At 43.6% G+C, this 22252-nt stretch overlaps 1 protein-coding gene across 1 annotated transcript in view; it reads left to right on the plus strand.

Annotated features, from left to right (window-relative positions):
• Nucleotides 1-10580, plus strand: part of ITGA3 (integrin subunit alpha 3) — a 75660-nt gene extending 65080 nt beyond the window's left edge. Inside the window, exons 19-26 of the mRNA XM_040435049.1 lie at nucleotides 5425-5527; nucleotides 5617-5793; nucleotides 7080-7175; nucleotides 7486-7599; nucleotides 7904-8002; nucleotides 8103-8228; nucleotides 9161-9311; nucleotides 9806-10580. Of these exons, the coding sequence (XP_040290983.1) occupies nucleotides 5425-5527; nucleotides 5617-5793; nucleotides 7080-7175; nucleotides 7486-7599; nucleotides 7904-8002; nucleotides 8103-8228; nucleotides 9161-9271 (826 nt within the window). The 3' untranslated portion in view covers nucleotides 9272-9311; nucleotides 9806-10580. The remainder of the gene's footprint in view (nucleotides 1-5424; nucleotides 5528-5616; nucleotides 5794-7079; nucleotides 7176-7485; nucleotides 7600-7903; nucleotides 8003-8102; nucleotides 8229-9160; nucleotides 9312-9805) is intronic.
• Nucleotides 10581-22252: the final 11672 nt, after the last annotated feature.

The raw sequence follows: 22252 nt of genomic DNA on the forward strand, positions 1-22252 counted from the left end.
TTCAGATGTCCGTATGATTTTTACGGATCCACTGATACATGGATCGGATCCGCAAAACACATACGGACATCTGAATGGAGCCTTATAGGGGGGTGATCAATGACAGGGGGGTGATCACCCCATATAGACTCCCTGATCACCCCCCTGTCATTGATCACCCCCCTGTCAGGCTGCATTCAGATGTCCGTATGATTTTTACGGATCCACTGATACATGGATCGGATCCGCAAAACACATACGGACATCTGAATGGAGCCTTATAGGGGGGTGATCAATGACAGGGGGGTGATCACCCCATATAGACTCCCTGATCACCCCCCTGTCATTGATCACCCCCCTGTCATTGATCACCCCCCTGTCAGGCTGCATTCAGATGTCCGTATGATTTTTACGGATCCACTGATACATGGATCGGATCCGCAAAACACGGACATCTGAATGGAGCCTTATAGGGGGGTGATCAATGACAGGGGGGTGATCACCCCATATAGACTCCCTGATCACCCCCCTGTCATTGATCACCCCCCTGTCATTGATCACCCCCCTGTAAGGCTCCATTCAGACAATTTTTTGGCCCAAGTTAGCGGAAATTATTTTTTTTTTTCTTACAAAGTCTCATATTCCACTAACTTGTGTCAAAAAATAAAATCTCACATGAACTCACCATACCCCTCACGGAATCCAAATGCGTAAATTTTTTTTGACATTTATATTCCAGACTTCTTCTCACGCTTTAGGGCCCCTAGAATGCCAGGGCAGTATAAATACCCCACATGTGACCCCATTTCGGAAAGAAGACACCCCAAGGTATTCCGTGAGGGGCATGAAAGATTGAAATTTTTGTCCCAAGTTAGCGGAAAGGGAGACTTTGTGAGAAAAAAATATCAATTTCCCGCTAACTTGTGCCAAAAAAAAAAAATTTCTATGAACTCGCCATGCCCCTCATTGAATACCTTGGGGTGTCTTCTTTCCAAAATGGGGTCACATGTGGGGTATTTATACTGCCCTAGCATTTTAGGGGCCCCAAAGCATGAGAAGAAGTCTGGTATCCAAATGTCTAAAAATGCCCTCCTAAAAGGAATTTGGGCACCTTTGCGCATCTAGGCTGCAAAAAAGTGTCACACATCTGGTATCGCTGTACTCAGGAGAAGTTGGGGAATGTGTTTTGGGGTGTCATTTTACATATACCCATGCTGGGTGAGATAAATATCTTGGTCAAATGCCAACTTTGTATAAAAAAAATGGGAAAAGTTGTCTTTTGCCAAGATATTTCTCTCACCCAGCATGGGTATATGTAAAATGACACCCCAAAACACATTCCCCAACTTCTCCTGAATAGGGAGATACCACATGTGTGACACTTTTTTGCAGCCTAGGTGGGCAAAGGGGCCCACATTCCAAAGAGCACCTTTATGATTTCACAGGTCATTTACCTACTTACCACACATTAGGGCCCCTGGAAAATGCCAGGGCAGTATAACTACCCCACAAGTGACCCCATTTTGGAAAGAAGACACCCCAAGGTATTCCGTGAGGGGCATGGCGAGTTCCTAGAATTTTTTATTTTTTGTCACAAGTTAGTGGAAAATGATATTTTTTTTTCTTACAAAGTCTCATATTCCACTAACTTGTGACAAAAAATAAAAACTTCCATGAACTCACTATGCCCATCAGCGAATACCTTGGGGTGTCTTCTTTCCAAAATGGGGTCACTTGTGGGGTAGTTATACTGCCCTGGCATTCTAGGGGCCCAAATGTGTGGTAAGGAGTTTGAAATCAAATTCTGTAAAAAATGACCAATGAAATCCGAAAGGTGCTCTTTTAAATATGGGCCCCTTTGCCCACCTAGGCTGTAAAAAAGTGTCACACATCTGGTATCTCCGTATTCAGGAGAAGTTGGGCAATGTGTTTTGGGGTGTCATTTTACATATACCCATGCTGGGTGAGAGAAATATCTTGGCAAAAGACAACTTTTCCCATTTTTTTATACAAAGTTGTCTTTTGCCAAGATATTTCTCTCACCCAGCATGGGTATATGTAAAATGACACCCCAAAACACATTCCCCAACTTCTCCTGAATACGGAGATACCACATGTGTGACACTTTTTTGCAGCCTAGGTGGGCAAAGGGGCCCACATTCCAAAGAGCACCTTTCGGATTTCACCAGCCATTTTTTACAGAATTTGATTTCAAACTCCTTACCACACATTTGGGCCCCTAGAATGCCAGGGCAGTATAACTACCCCACAAGTGACCCCATTTTGGAAAGAAGACACCCCAAGGTATTCCGTGAGGGGCATGGCGAGTTCCTAGAATTTTTTATTTTTTGTCACAAGTTAGTGGAAAATGATGATTTTTTATTTTTTTTTCTTACAAAGTCTCATATTCCACTAACTTGTGACAAAAAATAAAAACTTCCATGAACTCACTATGCCCATCAGCGAATACCTTGGGGTGTCTTCTTTCCAAAATGGGGTCACTTGTGGGGTAGTTATACTGCCCTGGCATTCTAGGGGCCCAAATGTGTGGTAAGGAGTTTGAAATCAAATTCTGTAAAAAATGACCAGTGAAATCCGAAAGGTGCTCTTTGAAATATGGGCCCCTTTGCCCACCTAGGCTGCAAAAAAGTGTCACACATCTGGTATCTCCGTATTCAGGAGAAGTTGGGCAATGTGTTTTGGGGTGTTATTTTACATATACCCATGCTGGGTGAGAGAAATATCTTGGCAAAAGACAACTTTTCCCATTTTTTTATACAAAGTTGTCTTTTGCCAAGATATTTCTCTCACCCAGCATGGGTATATGTAAAATGACACCCCAAAACACATTCCCCAACTTCTCCTGAATACGGAGATACCACATGTGTGACACTTTTTTGCAGCCTAGGTGGGCAAAGGGGCCCACATTCCAAAGAGCACCTTTCGGATTTCACCAGCCATTTTTTACAGAATTTGATTTCAAACTCCTTACCACACATTTGGGCCCCTAGAATGCCAGGGCAGTATAACTACCCCACAAGTGACCCCATTTTGGAAAGAAGACACCCCAAGGTATTCGCTGATGAGCATAGTGAGTTCATGGAAGTTTTTATTTTTTGTCACAAGTTAGTGGAATATGAGACTTTGAAAGAAAAAAAAAAAATCATCATTTTCCGCTAACTTGTGACAAAAAATAAAAAGTTCTATGAACTCACTATGCCCATCAGCGAATACCTTAGGGTGTCTACTTTCCGAAATGGGGTCATTTGTGGGGTGTTTGTACTGTCTGGCCATTGTAGAACCTCAGGAAACATGACAGGTGCTCAGAAAGTCAGAGCTGCTTCAAAAAGCGGAAATTCACATTTTTGTACCATAGTTTGTAAACGCTATAACTTTTACCCAAACCATTTTTTTTTTTTACCCAAACATTTTTTTTTTATCAAAGACATGTAGAACAATAAATTTAGAGAAAAATTTATATATGGATCTCGTTTTTTTTTGCAAAATTTTACAACTGAAAGTGAAAAATGTCATTTTTTTGCCAAAAAATCGTTAAATTTCGATTAATAACAAAAAAAGTAAAAATGTCAGCAGCAATGAAATACCACCAAATGAAAGCTCTATTAGTGAGAAGAAAAGGAGGTAAAATTCATTTGGGTGGTAAGTTGCATGACCGAGCAATAAACGGTGAAAATAGTGTAGGTCAGAAGTGTAAAAAGTGGCCTGGTCTTTCAGGGTGTTTAAGCTATGGGGGCTGAGGTGGTTAAAGTATCAAAATATTTATTCTGCGCAGTGAACACCATAACAAAAAAAAAATAATCAAATGCCAGGATTGGTGTTTTTTGGTCACCTTGCCACTCGAAAAAAATATTAATAAAAAGTTATCAAAAAGACATGTATCCCAAAAGTCATATCTTACCAATAAAATCTACAGTTTGCCCCGCAAAAAACAAGTCCTCACACAGCTCTGTAGATTAAAAAAACATGAGTTATAGGTTTCAGAATATAATGATGGAAAGATTTTTTTTTCAAACGTTTTTATTTATTTTTAGTAGTAAAACATGATAAAACTATATTAACAGGTATTGCCAGAATCGTACTGATGCACAAAATAAGGTCATCATGTAATTTTTAGCTCACTCCCATCCCCCAAAAAAGTGTTGGAATTGTCAGGGGGGGATTTCTGTTTTGCCCCACACAGATTTTTTTTTATCGTTTCAATAAAATATATGGTATATTGCGATATTAGCCCTTTCAGGGCACTGCCTATTTTTATTTTTTATTTTTTTCCTTCCTGCCTTCAAAGAGTCTTAATTTTTTTTTAGTTTGCCGTTCAAATAGATGTATGAGGGCTTGTATTTTGTGGGACAAATTGTGTTTTTAATGGCACCATTTATTTTACCATAACTTATACTTAAAAACTGTAAAAAAAATTGTAGTGAAATTGAGAAACACACAATTCCACACACTTTTTTAAAGTTTTGTTTTTACGGTGTGCTAAAAATGACATGACAACTGTATTCTGCAGGTAGGTTTAATTACGGTGCTACCAAATTTCTACAGGTTTTATTTTGTTGTACCACTTTTCAAAATAACCTGTGGAAAAAGATTTTTTTCTTGGCATGGCCATATTCAGATACATAACATTTTTTATATTTCTGTCTACAGAGCTATATGGGGAATTGTTTTTTTGTGAGGTGAACTGTAGTTTTTAATTGGTTCCTTTTTGGGTTACATACAACTTTTTGATCACTTTTTTTTGGAGAGACTAGGTTACCTAAAAACAGTAAATCAGCTGTATTTATTTTTTCCTATGATGGCGTTCACTGCACACGATAAATATTTTTATATTTGAATAGTTCTCCCATTTTCAGACGTTGCGATACAATTGTGTTTTTTTGACAGTTTTTATATGTAAATTTAAGAAAGCAGGATGATTTACATTTTCAATGTTTTGTGGCTTTTACAATGTTTAAAAACATAACTTTTTTTATAGTAAATTTTAGTCCCCTTAGGGTACTTGAATATGTGATCTTCTGATCGCCGGTACCATAGACTGCAATAGCATACTATTTCAATCTATGGGATGTGGCTTAGATACAAGGGTCTCAAATTCTGTGACATCCTTATGCTGTAATACTGTAGGTGTGCAGATGGGACACCTCCTTTATATATTGCTATTTAGTGATGTTACTAAAATGGGTGAATGTGTGACAACCTCTCCTTTATGTCAAAGGTGGTTATACTTTATATGATGTCTGAACTGCAGTTTATATGGATCTCATAATAAATGTAAACTGCTAAACAGATAAAGAGCAGATAATATAAAAAAGTAATAGGTGAAATATTTGGAGTGGGGGTTACCGTTTAAATTGGACTAAGAGACACGTTAGTATTTAAATATTAAAGTCTCCTTCCTTACTCTTTATGATGGGGACTACACAGAATGCCCCAGAGCGTACAGACCTATTTCAGTGGTCAAGTGAAGGGGGAATCAGCAATGAAGAGAGTGCAAGATGTGGGAAGCCCCGTGGAGTTCATATTTAAGGTGAGAGATGGTTGGGCAGTGGACATACCATCCCAAACTGAAGGTTAGTAACCAGAGGTCTTGAACTAACGTGACAAATTTTGTTGCAGGTTAAAAATGAGGGTGAACCCCTCAACGATCTGGTATCCCTGATCCTAGCTGTGGAGTGGCCCTATGAAGTCACCAATGGGAAGTGGCTTTTATACCTTACAGAAGTGCTGGTGGAGACAACAAACGTGACACAGTGCCAGCCTGCCGAAGACATCATTAACCCTTTAAACCTCACTGTAAGCCTACATTCTGCATCCTCTGAGAATATATTTAGGATGTTTGGGACTACTAATCTGCAGACATCCCATGTGTTACTGTATGTTACAACAATATGTTTTGGCTCCTTTGGATTTAGAAGCTTTTTCCTTATATCTGAGGTGCCTGCTGTTCCAAAAGCACTGTGGTCATAGACTGTTTACAGTAGGCATGGATTCACCAAATCTAAACAAGCAGTTGAACTCTATAAACTGTTGGCCATGTCCAGGTCATGGTTCTCAGGGTGGACCCATGATCCAAAGTTCAGACGGTAACTAATATAAAAAACTAATGTTGTCAAGATAAGCCATGGTGAAACATTTGATTACCATGCGGCAAGTCAGCAGCATTCTGAACATTAGATTAGGAATAAAAGTTGGCAGCAACGGAATGTATGAAAAGACTCTTAAAAAGAACCTGTCACTGTGAAAATGCAGTGCACTCTTCAGGCAGCATGTTATAGACCAGGAGAAGTTGAGAAGATTAATATATAGACTGTGGTAAAAAATCAGCAAAACTTGTGATTTATACACTGAACAAAAATATAAACGCAACACTTTTTTGCGGTTTTGCTCCCATTATGCATGAGCTGAACTCAAAGATCTGAAACATTTTCTACATAGACAAAATACCCATTACTCTCAAATATTGTTCACAAATCTGTCTAAATCTGTGTTAGTGAGCACTTCTCCTTTGCCAAGATAATCCATCCCACCTCACAGGTGTGGCATATCAAGGTGCTGATTAGACAGCATGAATATTGCACAAGTGTGCCTTAGACTTCCCACAATAAAGGGGACCTGTCCTCTGGACAGGTCATCAGTATCTGATCGGTGGGACACCGGGGACCCCCGGTGATCAAATGTTTGAGAAGGTAATGGCACTCGCAGTAGCGTTGCAGCTTTTTCTCAGCTCACAGTACATTTGACAGTGGCTGTGCTTGGTATCACAGCTCAGCCCCATTCACTTTAATAGGGCTGAGCTGCGCCTAGGCTATGTGACTGATGAACATGTCCTCACATAGCCCAAAGCTGGAAAAGGCCGCGGCACTATGGTGCCGTCCCACCGATCAGATACTGATGACCTACTTATAGGATAGGTCATCAGTAAAAAAAAATCTTGAAAAGCCCTTTTGACTTGATGTCTTTTTGCTGCATTTTCAGACAATGACCAAAATACTGTTGCCAACTGTGATAGCTATTTACATGTCTAGTTGATGGCCAGAGTCATACTCCATCTCAGTGACTGGGTTTTTTCCTTTGTTCAGCTCAGTGGAGGTAGAAGAAAGAAGAGAGATACTATAAAGTTGGATTTGCCAGATGTAAAAGTTTTGCAAGCCGTCAAAAGACCAAATACTCTACTGGTAAGAATCAGCACATGAATGTCCGTGTCTTAAAACCTCACAGAAGGATGGGATTGTTGTTATCATGGGATGGTTATTGTCTCACATTCTTGTCCCATCCTTACTGCACTACATTGGCATTAAACTATAGGAATATTCCATATTTTTTCTTGATGGCCATGAACGTGAGCATTTCTTCTTGGTGGAAACCTGTAGACTCCCTACTCATGTTCTCCTTGAATTTGCATAGAAAGCTGACGTTTGATGACATTGTATAGCATGCGTTTCCATGCTTTCACCTGTATTCTAATAGTCTACATTGTGTTTATAGAGGTGTGCGGGTGGAGGAGCCAACTGTGTACGTTTTGAATGCCCATTGAATGACTTGCAAACGACTGCCAATATTACTGTGCGTGCAAGAGTCTGGAACAGCACTTTCTTAGAGGTGAGAAACATTGTTGATTTAATCCCTCATTCTTTTAGGGCAATTCCATTTGCACAGATAATGTGAAGCGAGTTTGCATCTGTATTTTAGACCTGTAGGCACTCTGTGCGCTGCTCTGTGAGGCAGCAAATTCTCTCCTAGAAGAAATTTTTCTAGGGGAATATGTTGTGTCATGCCATGGAACGATATAGTGCACTTTTTGCACCATACTGTGGCTTACGACCATGAATACATAACATAGTCATAGGTGAAGTATCATATTTTCCTTCTGTCCTGAACTCTAATTTTTCTAGTGTTTCCTCAGGATTATAGATATGCCGACAGAGTTTGGGTGGAGGGATCAGCAGGACTTTATCTGAAAACCGATATTGACTCCATAAAAATGCCAAGCCACCATGTATTGGTACGTGTTGCCATTTAACGTCAGTTTGTGAAGATGTATTTTCCTACATGGATTAACCATAAATTCTTTCGATTCATGTATGTTTTACTTTTAAATTCAGTTTGCAGTCACAATAGACTCAGAACTGGTAGAACCACCTCCGGCTGAACTTCCGCTCTGGGTGATAATTGTTGCAGTGCTATCTGGAATTTTACTACTAGGACTTATCATTCTGCTCCTCTGGAAGGTAAGAGATGAAATCTCATAAGACAGAAATTTATTGTTCATAGGTGGAATTTTTGTAATGATTTTGGACCTGCTAAACGTGTATTCAAAAGATCAAATACAGTCACAAGCAGTCCTGTACTAAGGTTTTTTAAGTCCAGCAGAGAAATAACCCTTGAGAAATAGGCATGAAGTGGAACATGATTGACTCCAAAGTTGGCTTCAAAGGGAGTTAGTTTCTGATGGACCTTTGTGAGGATGTTGTATAAGAGGCTCATGTGTTAGAGCCTTGGCCCTTTGGTACACTGTCGGGCAAGTACAAATGTGGATTAAATTAAGGTGATAAATGATAATGTTCTCATATGCTTGAAAATGTCAAGTGTATCCCAGCCCTGTCCTTGGTAAGAGTGCAACCCCTGCTTGACCTGTTGTTCCTCGCTTGCTTATATATTGATATAATTTTTGACGCTCCTCATCCTATACAGACCACTTCAACAGGTTTACAGTCTTTCGACTTGATAACCCGGGCTTTCTGGTCTCTTAGGGCCCTTTTACATGGCCAAAGATAGAGACAGTTAAACGTTCACTCCCGATAATTGCCCCATGGTAAGGTGCCACCCATCACACAACAAACGGGCAAAAGCTTGTTCGTTGAGCAATCACATCTTTACTGTAAAAACAGGGATGTACTGTCCACAACCATTGAATCTGTATGGTGATGAACGACTGGAGTAGTGATCGTTCATCCCCATACAGAGGGGATGATTGCTGCATGTGAATGCAGCTCAGCTGCTGCTCAACAGTTGGACAATGCTCGGGAGTCAACAATACGTTCATAATCATTACCCTGTACATCAGCCCTTGTAAAAGGTCCCATATACTTGTTTTGTAATAACCTGTGACAATTCCCTATGACTTTCCTGTTCGGCCCCTCATCACTCTCCTGCCTTGTAGTGTGGATTCTTCCGGAGGGCCAACACCCGCGCCAAGTATGAGGTCAGAGGTCAGAAGGCTGAAATGAAGGTGCAACCATCGGAGACTGAGAGATTAACACAGGATTCCTGAGTACGACCTCTGACCACTGACCCCCAACCCTGCCCCTCGGGTAACCAGACAATCTCAGCCAAGCATTTGCAAACCTTTCCCACCTCCTCCCACTACTTGTGTCTTTATTTCTGGTTCGCCATGGTACCTGATAACTTACTGTACAATCTTAAAGCTAATGTATCTTTTTTATATGTATCTTTTTTATAGGTCTATCCTCTATTTATTCTGTGTGGAATTATTTTACAAAACTTCTTTTTCTGCCTTTGTCTATTTCACACCTAACCATGTCCAAATGCCATTCCTAATTTTTAACTACTACTCACATCATCTCTTGTCTATATTCCATCTGTTTTCTTCTATCACCTTCCATCTTAACCTATTCTTATACACAACTTCACTGTCTATGGGACTGTCCCATATCAACTCTTTTATCATTGTACCTCTTCTCCTTGGTAACTTCTATTTCACAACCGTATGTGTCTCAACATATTCTAACCACAACATCCATGTTGTCCCTCCCGCCATGTCTCCTTGCTGCCCATGATTCTGCAGGTTGGATTTTTCCATCGTGTCAGACATTACAGCCTGGCCCAAACTCACTATGCTGTGTGTGTCCGTCAAGATGAAAGACAGAAGCTGTGCGGCAGGCTACCAGACAGCCAGAGACACTGGGTCACCACCTGGAAAGAAACGGCCAGATACTACTGAGAGCATTCTATTGCCAAGACTCATCGGGAGCTGGACTATCTCCTTTTTTTACATTGGCTTCTTATTGACAATGGGGACATTTGAAAAGGGTTCGGGGGACAGCTGTAGATTATTTTATGATTGACTTTATATAGGAATTTTATTATTTTACTATGCTGGAATAGAAAAACACCAAATTATCCTGTAGCACTCGAATATGGGCAGCGCATTTCCATTTGACTTTGGTGCCATGAAATAAGGGGAGGAGGGTATGACCTAACACTGGAATAAAGAGACAGAGTTTCCTGTAACACTGGAATTATGGAGACACTGGAGAAACATAAATTATCCAGCAGAACATGGGTACGGAGACCTGGACTCATTCTATGCTTTTTGTGACTTTGGTTAAAAGACACTGGAAAAACTCCTTTATAAATACATTTTTATTGTATATCAGAGCATGAACGTCCAGATCTGGAGGAAGCACTGGAAACATTTGGATGACACTGGATGAACCAATTCCCTCACAGAGATGACTTCTCATATGTATTGCACATAATACGCCTGTATTTTATACAGTGAGCCATATTTACGAGTATAGATATGGTGGACATATATGGACTATATGTAACTCGGACAGCTCCAATGAATGAAAAATGCTTCCTATTTCACAAAACACAATGCTCTATATCGTACAGCATGGTTGATGTGGTATATGGAGATACCATACTCTTCCAGTCTTTCCATGATGTTCATTCCGCCCTAAGATGTTATCAACAATATAAAATCATGAAATAAATTCCTGGATCTGTAAACCTTCCCCGTGAATTCTATTTTATGTAAATTTAAATCAAATGTCCACTTTGGGTAATGTATTTTTGGCCATAGGTTCCATAATGTAGATGATAAGCTGACCACTGAAAGTACCATTGCGGAGATCCACAGCAATCAGCTGTTATTTTTGTAGGAACCCAATGGGATCATTTACTATGCTGAAATGTATGTAAGGGGATCATTTACTATGCTGAAATACGACTAAATTAGGCCTATTTCAGGCGCAGATAGTGGTGCAAAGGTTAATTGCCCTGCCATCTGCGAATTCGCCCTGCTCACGCCAGGTCTTATAATGTGGGCGGGGAAGCAGATGTGCCGGCAGGCCCGTCTCATTCCCCATTTTCTACACCTGTTTTAGGCATAGAAAAAGATCTAAATGTAAGGCCACTAAGAAACAGCCTGACATTTTGAACTGGTGCTCTTCATAACTTCGGTGGATCCACCGCACGTTTAGGGCTTTATTAAGACCAGAATCTAAAACACCGGTCTTAATAAACGTGTCCCTAAATGTTTAGTTTCTCTGCAGCCGGAGTTGGTGTTCATTAAAATCAATAATCAGTCCACGTAATAAATAGATGTGCTAGGTCCTCCAGTCGTTTATGGAGCTGATGAGAAGAATTAGAAAGGAGGGTTAGAAACTAAGAAGGTGTAGAATGGGGAGGAGGAAAGGAGAGGATGACATTGAGAATGAGAGAGGAGTATTCACCGTATGGTAGCTTTTGTAACTCAACAGCTTTTCAGTCATTGACTATCAGAATACGTCCAAGATTGGTTGTGTTATAAACATAGACATGTGTATAAAATGATTAGAAAATAAGCAAAAAATTTATTTCACTTACCAGTAATAGATTTCCTTAGTACTTTGCTAGCAGCAGCATGTGGTGCAGTCATGGGCCTATATGTAGTGCACAATGGTCGGTTTTTAATCCATAAAGAATTTGTGAGTTTAATTCATAAATTGTGGATAAGTATACATTTTTACACCTTCTGTTAGTCTGATTTCCTATTGTTGGTAACATTGTTGTTATGACTGATAAAGAAACAGAGAGGGTTGGCTGGCTATGAAGGGGTATGAGGAGGCCAGTGTTTTGTTTGTTTTATAATATACACATCTGTACTAATTTTACTTTTCTGTCTATAAGTAATGTTGGTCACTGTCACTGTTTGTCAATGTAGGTATTGTTCATTTCATCATCATATATATTTAAGAGCTTGGACACTGAGTTTGAGAAGGAAAAGAGATAAAAGGCTGAGGAGAAGACGAATAAAAGAGGAGGATGTGGAGGCTGAGAAGGTGGTAGTTGAGAATGGAGGTTATGGTGGTGGAGAAGGAGTATGTGAATAAAAGAAGAGGATATGGAGGTTGTGAAAAAAGAAGATGAGAGAGGAGGCAATGGAGGCTGAGAAGCATGTGGTTGAGATAAGAGGACACGGAGTCTTTGATCAATAAGGGAGGAAAACACAGGAATACATGTCCTCCTCTCTTACAAAAGAGGAAGAAATGAAGACTGAGGATGAGAGAGGGTGAAATGAGGGTTGTAGTTGAAAGGACATGGAGACTGAGGTTCAGAAAGGGTTACATGGAGGCTGAGGATAATGCAGGGAAACATGACGGCTGAGGATGAGAGAAAATGACATGGAGACTGTGAATGAGAGAAGAGGACATGAAGGCTGAGTAGGAGAATGAAGAGGGAGATCATGGAGGCTGAGGTAAAGGATTAGAAAGTAGGACTTTAGAAGCTAAAAGGAGGAGGAAGAGAGTGGAGGACAGGTAGGATGAGAGAGGAGGACAGTTTAGTGGCTTTTGTCACTCAGTGACTTTTCAGTTTGGATGTAGGTATTGAGGAGACAGAAAGCAATACAGTCATTGGCTGTCAGAATATTTCCAAGATCTGTTGTATTATAAACAGATACTGTATGTGAATAAAACACTTACAAAATACATTTCACTTACCAGTAAAGGATTTCCTTAGTCGCTTGATAGCAGAAGCATGTGGTGCAGTCATGGGCCTAAACAATATAAATCAGTGTATAATGGACTATTATTAATTGGTAAAAAAGTCATTTATTGTTATTTTAAATCAGAAATTGCAGATGACTTAAAGGGGTATTCCCATCTCAGACAATGGGGGCATATCGCTAGTATATGCCCCCATTGTCTAATAGGTGCGGATCCCACCGCTGGGACCCGCACCTACAACGAGAACGAAGCGGGGAGCGCTGTGGCTGGAGGACCCCTGATTTCCCAGGGTCTGTCCACCACCATGCGCTGCTCCCATAGAATGGGAGCGGACCGCGCATGCGTGGCCCATGCTCGCATTCATTTCTATGGGGCAGACGGCAATAGCCGAGCCAGCGCTCGGCTATTTTCGGCGGCCCCATAGAAATTAATGGAGGGCGGCTGCGCATGCGCAGTGCGCCCTCCGTTCATTTCCAGGCTCTGTTCTCATTGTAGGTGCGGGTCCCAGCGGTGGGACCCGCACCTATCAGACAATGGGTGCATATCCTATCGATATGCACCCATTGTCTGAGATGGGAAATCCCTTTAATTTTTACACTTACCGTTTGCCTGATTTCCTCTCAATACAAACCTTTAATGGCAGCACTGAATATAGCAGCTGCACTTTATACATTTTTCTTTTATTCCCTGTGACATAGCAAGGGGTTTTGTTTCGAAAGACAGGTATTTTCCTCCCAACATGGGCGGCTGGGCAGATTTCCAGCCAGGTGAGATCAAATACCGGACCGGAGTTTAAGTGCCGGTCTGGGTTTTGGCAGCGCCTGGCTGTCCTTTAAATAGGCAGCTGGGCTCAGAATCAAGGTCTCTGTTTTGGGATCTGAGGCATGGTGCCCTGCTAGAGGGCTGAGAGCCGCATGCGGGGAAACAGGCCCCCTAAAGCCTATTGTGGACCGCTAAAAAAAAAATGCTAACAAGGTGACTGTTTTGTGCTTTGGAATTTCCTTTGTGTGAACAAACACTAAGACTGAAAAATGTTGCTTTGTTTTTTCCTCCTGTCTGAATAAACACTGAAGTTTTGTTTTACAAACTGTTTCATTTGCCTCTGTTCTGCGTCCGCTTACCCTGCCTATCAGAGCGAATCCTCACAATTGGTGAGGGTGCAGGCACACGCAGTGAGGCTGGCGCAAAAGCGGAAATATTTTTTTCGGGTACGGCTGTATGTCCTGGATTAAACCAGCTAAATTTAAACCTGTGTCACGTGACAAAATGGATTCTGTAATGAAAGCTCTCGTGGAGGCTAACCAACACCAGCAAGAAACAAACCAGCTGCTGTTACAACACGTGATGGATTTACAGACGGCAGGAGCGTCCCAGAGTGTCCATGATGTCTGGAAAGCGGTCCATGCGGCGATCCCCAAGATGACACCATCAGATGACGTTGAAACCTACCTGGCGATGTACGAGAAGGTGGCCACAAGGGAGAATTTACCCCGAGACCAGTGGGCTGAGTTCTTCACTCCGTTCCTGACATCCGATTCCCAGCGGGTGTATTTCGACTTGCCGGACGATCAAGCGGCCGACTACCAGAAAGTCAAGGGTGAGATTCTGGCAAGACTGGGGGTGAATGTGTTGGTCCGGGCCCAGCGGGTGCATCAGTGGGGGTTTAAGCGGCTGAGCCCGTGAGACCCCAGTGTTATAAATTACTTAACCTCTTGCAAAAGTGGCTACAGCCTGACGTGCTGAGCCCCACTGCTATGCTGGACCGTCCGTTGGCTATGTTCTGGAGGGCTTTGCCACCCCCTCTCCAGCAATGGATCGGCCAGGTCTCTCCAGGTAATGCTCTCGAGATGGTCGACCTGGTGGAGCGCTATGAGGCTAGCCGGAATCTACAGGGGGTTTCTTTTGGGAGGGAGGTATTAAAATCCCGTAACTCTCCACCCCAGACCCGGCGGTTTGTGCCTACCAAAACTCCCCGGGATGTACCCCCTGTGGACCCAGCTCCGATAGTCTGTTGGTGGTGTCGGGAGCCTGGCAATGTACGAAATGACTGTCCACATCAGGTGGAACCCATGGACACGAACTATGGCTTCCGTCAGTCGTTGTATGCTAGGAAGCTGTATGCAGTGGGTGCCCTGGAGACTCTTAATCACCTGTGCCAGGTGGAGGTGGGAGACACTCCAGCGGAGGCTCTGTTGGACTCAGGGAGTCTGGTGACCCTGGTAATGGCTCCCCTGGTACGGTCCACTGAGTATACTGGCCGGAAAGTCAGGGTCATGTGTATTCATGGAGACTTAAAAGACTACCCCACTGCTATGGTGTCTCTATCCACAGTTGCCGGCAGGTGGACCCACAAGGTGGCTGTTGCCACCAATATACACTACAAACTTATAATAGGGAGAGACTTCCCGGCACTGTGGCCTACTACGAGAGTGACTGATACCCATGAGACAGGGGTAACCCTAGAAGAGTGGCCTGGCTCAGGGAGGAGACCAGAACCCTGGGAACCTGAGTCCGAAGGGCCAGCGGTAGGGGTGACCGCCACTTCGGTGGAAGAGGGGGAGACAACCCCGCTAAGTGTGATGGTGGGAGACATGGAGGACTTGCCACCGGGTCCCGAGCTGGCAAACCTCAATGTCTCCGGGGATAATTTTGGTACTGCCCAACACCGGGACCCAACCCTATCCTGAGCCTGGGAAAATTTATTAATAGTAGATGGTGAACCACAACAACCAGGGGCAGAGTCGGTCTTCCCCCGTTTTGTGGTTCATCAGGAGATGTTGTACCGGGTAAACCAGCTGCGAGGTGAATCCATTGAACAGTTGGTGGTGCCCCAGGCTTATCGCAAACTCGTGTTAGAGTTAGCCCACCAACATGTTCTCGGGGGTCATCTGGGAATGCAGAAGACACAGGACCGGATACTACAATGGTTTTACTGCCCCAGTGTGTTTAGGGAGGTGGAAGAATTCAGTAAATCTTGCCTGACCTGCCAGGCAACTAGCCCCCAACACCTTTTTCGCAGTCCCTTGGTACCTCTCCCGATCATCGAGGTGCCGTATAAGCGAATCGCTATGGACCCCGTAGGCCCAGTACTGAAGTCCGCTAGAGGACACCAACACATCTTGGTCGTCCTGGAGTATGCCACTCGTTACCCGGAGGCGGTGCCACTGCGACATACATCGGCGAAGCTTATAGCTAAGGAGCTAATGGAGATGTTCTCCCGAGTGGGGCTAACTAAAGAGGTACTGACTGACCAGGGGACCCCTTTTATGTCCAAGGTCATGAGGGAACTCTGTAAGTTGCTGCATATCAGACAGTTACGGATGTCCATGTACCATCCGCAAACGGACGGTTCTGGTTGAAAGGTTTAACAAAACTCTAAAAACTATGTTAAAAAGGGTGGTGTCTAAAGATGGGAAGGATTGGGACCTTCTTCTGCCCTATCTCATGTTCGCTGTGCGAGAGGTACCCCAGGCTTCTACTGGGTTCTCGCCCTTCGAATTGCTTTATGGCAGACATCCTTGTGGTCTGTTGGACGTGGCCAAAGAGGCGTGGGAACAGCAACCCACTCTGCATAAAAGTGTCCTGGAGTATGTTATCAAGATGCAACAGCAGATAGAGACCGTTTTACCTCTTGTCAGGGAGCATATGGAGGATCTATAATCGGCAGGCTCGGGTCCGGATCTTTAACCCTGGTGACCGGGTTTTGGTTCTGGTACCGACCGTGGACAGTAAGTTCCTGGCTAGATGGCAGGGGCCCTACGAGGTACTCGAGAAAGTTGGAGAGGTAAATTACAAGGTACACCAGCCAGGGCGGTGGAAGCCGGAGCAGGTTTACCATGTTAATTTACTTAAACCTTGGAAAGATAATGAGACCTGTACTGAAGACAGCCTGCGGCTGGGTTTTCTAGGGGAAGAGGTTCCAGCTCCTATGTCTGATGCAAGGGAAGCGGCTGCCACAGTAAAAATTGCTGACAGCCTCTCCTGTAAACAGGCTCAGGAGACCAGGGAGTTCGTTAGTCGGAGCACGGATGTGTTCTCGGACCTCCCTGGACGCACTTCCACAATCCAGCATGACATTATCACTGAGCCTCAGGCAAAAGTCTGGTTAAAGCCATACCGGGTACCCGAGGCTCGGCGACAAGCCATCTCGGAGGAAGTGCAGCTCATGCTGCGGCTAGACGCCATCGAGGAGTCTAAAAGTGAGTGGGCCAGTCCTATAGTCTTAATACCTAAGTCGGACGGGACATTACGGTTTTGTAATGATTTTCGTAAGCTGAACAAAATATCTAAATTCGATGCATATCCCATGCCTTGGGTGGATGAGCCTATTGAAAGGTTAGGCCAAGCCCGGTATTTTTCTGTTTTGGACCTCACCAAAAGGTACTGGCAGGTACCCTTGACAGAGGCTTCCAAAGAGAAAACTGCCTTCATTACACCAGAGGGGCTGTACCAATATAAGGTGTTACCCTTCGGTCTGCATGGCGCCCCTGCCACTTTTCAACGTCTAATGGACATTGTGCTTCGTCCACATCGGCGGTACGCCTCGGCTTACCTGGATGATATTGTCATTCACAGTACCGACTGGGAAAGTCACCTGCCCAAAGTACAGGCCGTAGTGGACTCCCTTCGAAAGGCTGGTCTAACAGCTAACCCAAAAAAATGTGCGATAGGGTAGAGGAGACCAAATACCTAGGGTATGTCATTGGGCGCAGAGTCATCAAACCTCAAGTAAACAAAAATAGAGGCGATACGGAACTGGCCCCGACCTGTCACCACTAGGCAAATAAAGTCATTCCTGGGAATGGTAGGCTATTATATGAGGTTTGTTCCCCATTTTGCCACTTTAGCAGCTCCATTGACAGGGCTCTTGAAGGGACGGAAGTCCGTGATTGTCTTCTGGAATGACCAGGCGGAAGAGGCTTTCTCCGCTTTGAAGTCGGCCCTGTGTGGGTCCCTAGGTTTTGGTGATGCCCAACTTTAAAAGGGAGTTTATAGTACAGACCGATGCCTCTGAAGTAGGCCTCGGTGCTATACTGTCTCAGGAAGTCAACGAGGAGAATCCCGTTATCTTCCTCAGCCGTAAGTTCACTCCAGTTGAGACCCGGTACAGTATAGTGGAGAGAGAGTGCCTGGCCATCAAGTGGGCACTCAAGTCTCTCCGCTATTATCTGTTGGGGAGAAAGTTCCGTCTGGTGACCGACCACTCCCCTCTCAAGTGGATGAGCCAGGCCAAAGAGAGGAATGCTCAGGTCACCAGATGGTTCTTGTCCTTGCAAAACTTTAAGCTTACAGTAGAACACAGGGCAGGCCGGTTACAAGGAAACGCGGATGCCCTGTCCCGGGTACACTGTCTGGCGTGTGTTCACCCCCTCAGGATGGAACAAGGGGGGGGGAGGGATGTGACTTAGCAAGTGGTTTTGTTTGGGAAGACAGGTATTTTCCTCCCAACATGGGCAGCTGGGCTGATTTCCAGCCAGGTGAGATCAAATACCGGACCAGAGTTTAAGTGCCGGTCTGTGTTTTGGCAGCACCTGGCGGTCCTTTAAATAGGCAGCTGGGCTCAGAATCAAGGTCTCTGTTTTGGGATCTGAGGCATGGTGCCATGCTAGAGGGCTGAGAGCCGCATGCGCAAGCCTGTTGTGGACCGCTGAAAAAACATGCTAAGGCTACTTTCACACTAGCGTTGTTTTAATCCGGCGTTCAATTCCGACACCGGAACTGCCCGCCGGATCCGGAAAAACGCGTGAAAACGGATTACATTTGAATCCTGATCAGGATTTTGATCACAATGAAAAAAATGCATTGGAAAAAACGGATCCGCCATTTATGGACTTTAACTTTTTTTTCACATTTTTCGGGTTTAACATGCAAAAGCCGGATCCGGTTTGACTGAACACACAGCGCCGGATCCGGTGTTAATGCAAATCAATGGGAAAAAGACCGGATCCGGCGTTCAGTCAAAGTGTTCAGGATTTTTGGCCGGAGGTAAAAATACAACATGCTACGTTTTTCTGAAAAGCCTGATCAGTCAAAAAGACTGAACTGAAGACATCCTGATGCATCCTGAACGGATTACTCTCCATTCAGAATGCATTAGGCTGCGTTCACACGAGCGTGTCCAGATTAGTTCCGGATGCGTCCCGGTGTGTTGCGGCAAACCCGCGCGAGTAGGAATGCAATTGCAGTCAGTTTTGACTGCGATTGCGTTCCGATGTTCAGTTTTTATCGCGCGGGTGCAATGTGTTTTGCACGCGCGTGATAAAAAAACGACTGTGGTACCCAGACCCGAACTTCTTCACAGAAGTTCAGGTTTGGGTTCGGTGTTGTGTAGATGTTATTATTTTCCCTCATAACATGGTTATAAGGGAAAATAATAGCATTCTGAAAACAGAATGCATAGTAAGTGATCAGTTGAGGGTTAAAAAAAATAAAAAAAATTAACTCACCTTCTCCGTTTGTTCGCGTAAGTCCCGGTTTCTTCTTTACTTCTCAAAAGATGAACTATGGGCTAAAGGACCTTTGGTGACGTCAGATCACATGCTCCAATCACATGGTACATCACCGCGGTGATGGACCCTGTGATTGGAGCATGTGATCTGACGTCACCAAAGGTCCTTTAGCCCATAGTTCATCTTTTAAAGAACTAAAGACCGGGACTTACGCGAACAAACGGAGAAGGTGAGTTAATTTTTTTTATTTTTTTTAACCCTCAACTGATCACCTACTAAGCATTCTGTTTTCAGAATGCTATTATTTTCCCTTATAACCATGTTATAAGGGAAAATAATACAGTGTATAGACAGTCACCTAGCAACCGTGCGTGAAAATCGCACCGCATCCGCACTTGCTTGCGGATGCATGCGATTTTCACGCAACCCCATTCACTTCGCATAAGTGATGCGTGAAAATCACCGCTCATCTGAACAGTCCCATAGAAATGAATGGGTCCAGATTCAGTGCGGGTGCAATGCGTTCACCTACCGCATTGCACCCGCGCGGAAATCTCGCCCGTGTGAACGCAGCCTTAGGATAAAACTGATCAGTTCTTTTCCGGATTTGAGCCCCAAGGACAGAACTCAGTGCTGGAAAAGAAAAACGCTAGTGTGAAAGTACCCTAACAAGGTGACTGTTTTGTGCTTTGGACTTTCCTTTGTGTGAACAAACACTAAGACTGAAAAATGTTGCTTTGTTTTTTCCTCCTGTGTAAATAAACACTGAAGTTTTGGTTTACAAACTGTTTCTTTTGCCTCTGTTCTGCGTCCGCTTACCCTGCCTATCAGAGCGAATCCTCACATCCCATTTTTACCGACTTGCATTCTCTGCATTTTCAGGACATACATATAGAGCTTTTCAAACTTTCTGAGGACTTATTCCTAGAATTCTTACAATTATTCAGTACACAATAGTGTTTTCCAGTTATTAAATGCACAGTGCATTACATATGAATTTCTGAAATTGTATTATGGTTTATGTTCAATCTGAGCAGACTAATTACCTATGTGATAGTAAGAAAAAGCCTGATGTCACAGTTTTACTACAGGAAATGTATTACTAATTATTGGACATTTATGAAGGAGTCGGAGTCAGAACTTTGTCCATTGTAAAAAGGAGATGATTTTACTCAGCAGATGTGATATGAGATTTACAGAAATGAGGTTGACTTGCTTCCATGGGTATCACAGAGCAGAATATAATACTGTATGTATTGACGTTATAACGCTCCATTCACACGTCCGCAATTCCGTTCCGCATTTTGCAATTGCGGACCCATTCATTTCTATGCACGGATCCGGAAATGCGGACCCGCACTTCCACGTCCGCATTTCTGTTCCCGAAAAAAAATAGAACATGCCCTATTCTTGTCCGCAATTGCAGACAAGAATAGGCATATTCTATTAGTGCCGGCGATGTGCGGTCCACAAAATGCGGAACGCACATTGCCGGTGTCCGTGTTTTGCGAATCCGCAAAACACACATGGACGTGTGAATGGACCCTAAGTGTATAACTAAAGGCCCTATTACATGGGCAGATAGAGTAGGCGATTGTCGAGTTGGAAGCATTCACACCCGTCAATCGCCTGCTTGCTAGAGGAGAAGACCACTGCTATTACACGCAGCTATCTAATGCATCGCTCGTCCCTATACTGTTAAAAGATACCGATTTATTGGGTAATCGGCAGCAGTATTACACTGCCAGATGACCGCTTACAATAATCAGCTTGTGTAATATGACCTTAAAGTGTAACCGTCATGTTTTCATCAAAAAATCTATTTTAGCATATGTTACTGCTGCAGCAGCATTATGCATAAAGCAATCTTTAGTTTCTTCACATACCACTGTTTTCCTTGAGTTTTTCCCTTAGTTACGGCTGTTTAAACATTTACAATATGAGGACCTTCTCAAGATGGCTCCTGTGCCAGTTCTCTGAGGCCAAAACTGCTTTCCCTCACTTCCCATACACACTTGCTGTAGCCAGCAGCTCCCTGCCCGCCAATCAGATTGGATTACTGAGAGACACGCCTCCTCACGCTGAAGACTAATGCAGGCATGCAGTGTAAAGGACCGCCCCTCTGTCTATCTGTCTTAGCTGGAGACAGACAAGCCCTAGCAACTGTCTTTTAAGGGAGCAGTGGAAAGGGACAGGGGACATTAATGAAAGCTTTCATTATGAGGAAATTACAGATCTTTTGACAATCATTGACAGACTAACTCAGGTATACATGCCTAGCTCTAATAAACTAGCAAATAAAATAAAAAATGACAGTTACCCTTTAAGATTCCTTGTGATATCAATATTGTGATGGAATTGTAATACCAATATGAGTTGGTTGGTAATACAGAGGTGTAGCTAGGCTTTCCAGCACCCGGGGCAAGGATTCAGCATGGCATGTACTCACCCAGTCTCACTTACCTAATAAATCTATCATAGGGTACAAAGCGGTACCAATACACTGTGTAATAAATGAAAGCACCAACTGGTCCTACCACATCCAGGGTGTCGCTGGCGTGATGTCCGCTGGATCCAGAACAAGCTCCCAGTGGTGATAGAGCAAAAAGAATAATCACATAAATACGGGATGTTAACTGTGTTGGGAAATACCCAGTAGGGGGCGCTGTGCTGCCCTGGAAGAAAGAGTATGTATAACAGGGTAATCAGGGCATTGCTTTCCCCTTAGTGCTACCACACAGTACTAATGCCCACATTGTGCCCCTCACAGTAGTAATATCCACATTGTGCTCCCTCACAGTAGTAATATCCACATTGTGCTCCCTCACAGTAGTAATATCCACATTGTGCCTCCTTTACAATAGAAATGCCCACATTGCACACCCTCACTGCAGTTTGCCCACATTACGCCCCCTTCACAGTAGTTATGTCCTCCTTGTGGTTTTTTGCAGTTTGCCCACATTACGCCCCCCTTCACAATAGTAATGCCCACCTCTGTGCCCCCTCACTGTAGGCCTCTAGTACCCCCTCCAGTTCCATAAAAACCTGTTTCCCTGATGATCGGCACAT

Source organism: Bufo bufo, chromosome 6 (genome assembly GCF_905171765.1).
Source record: "Bufo bufo chromosome 6, aBufBuf1.1, whole genome shotgun sequence".
Taxonomy (NCBI): Eukaryota; Metazoa; Chordata; class Amphibia; order Anura; family Bufonidae; genus Bufo; species Bufo bufo.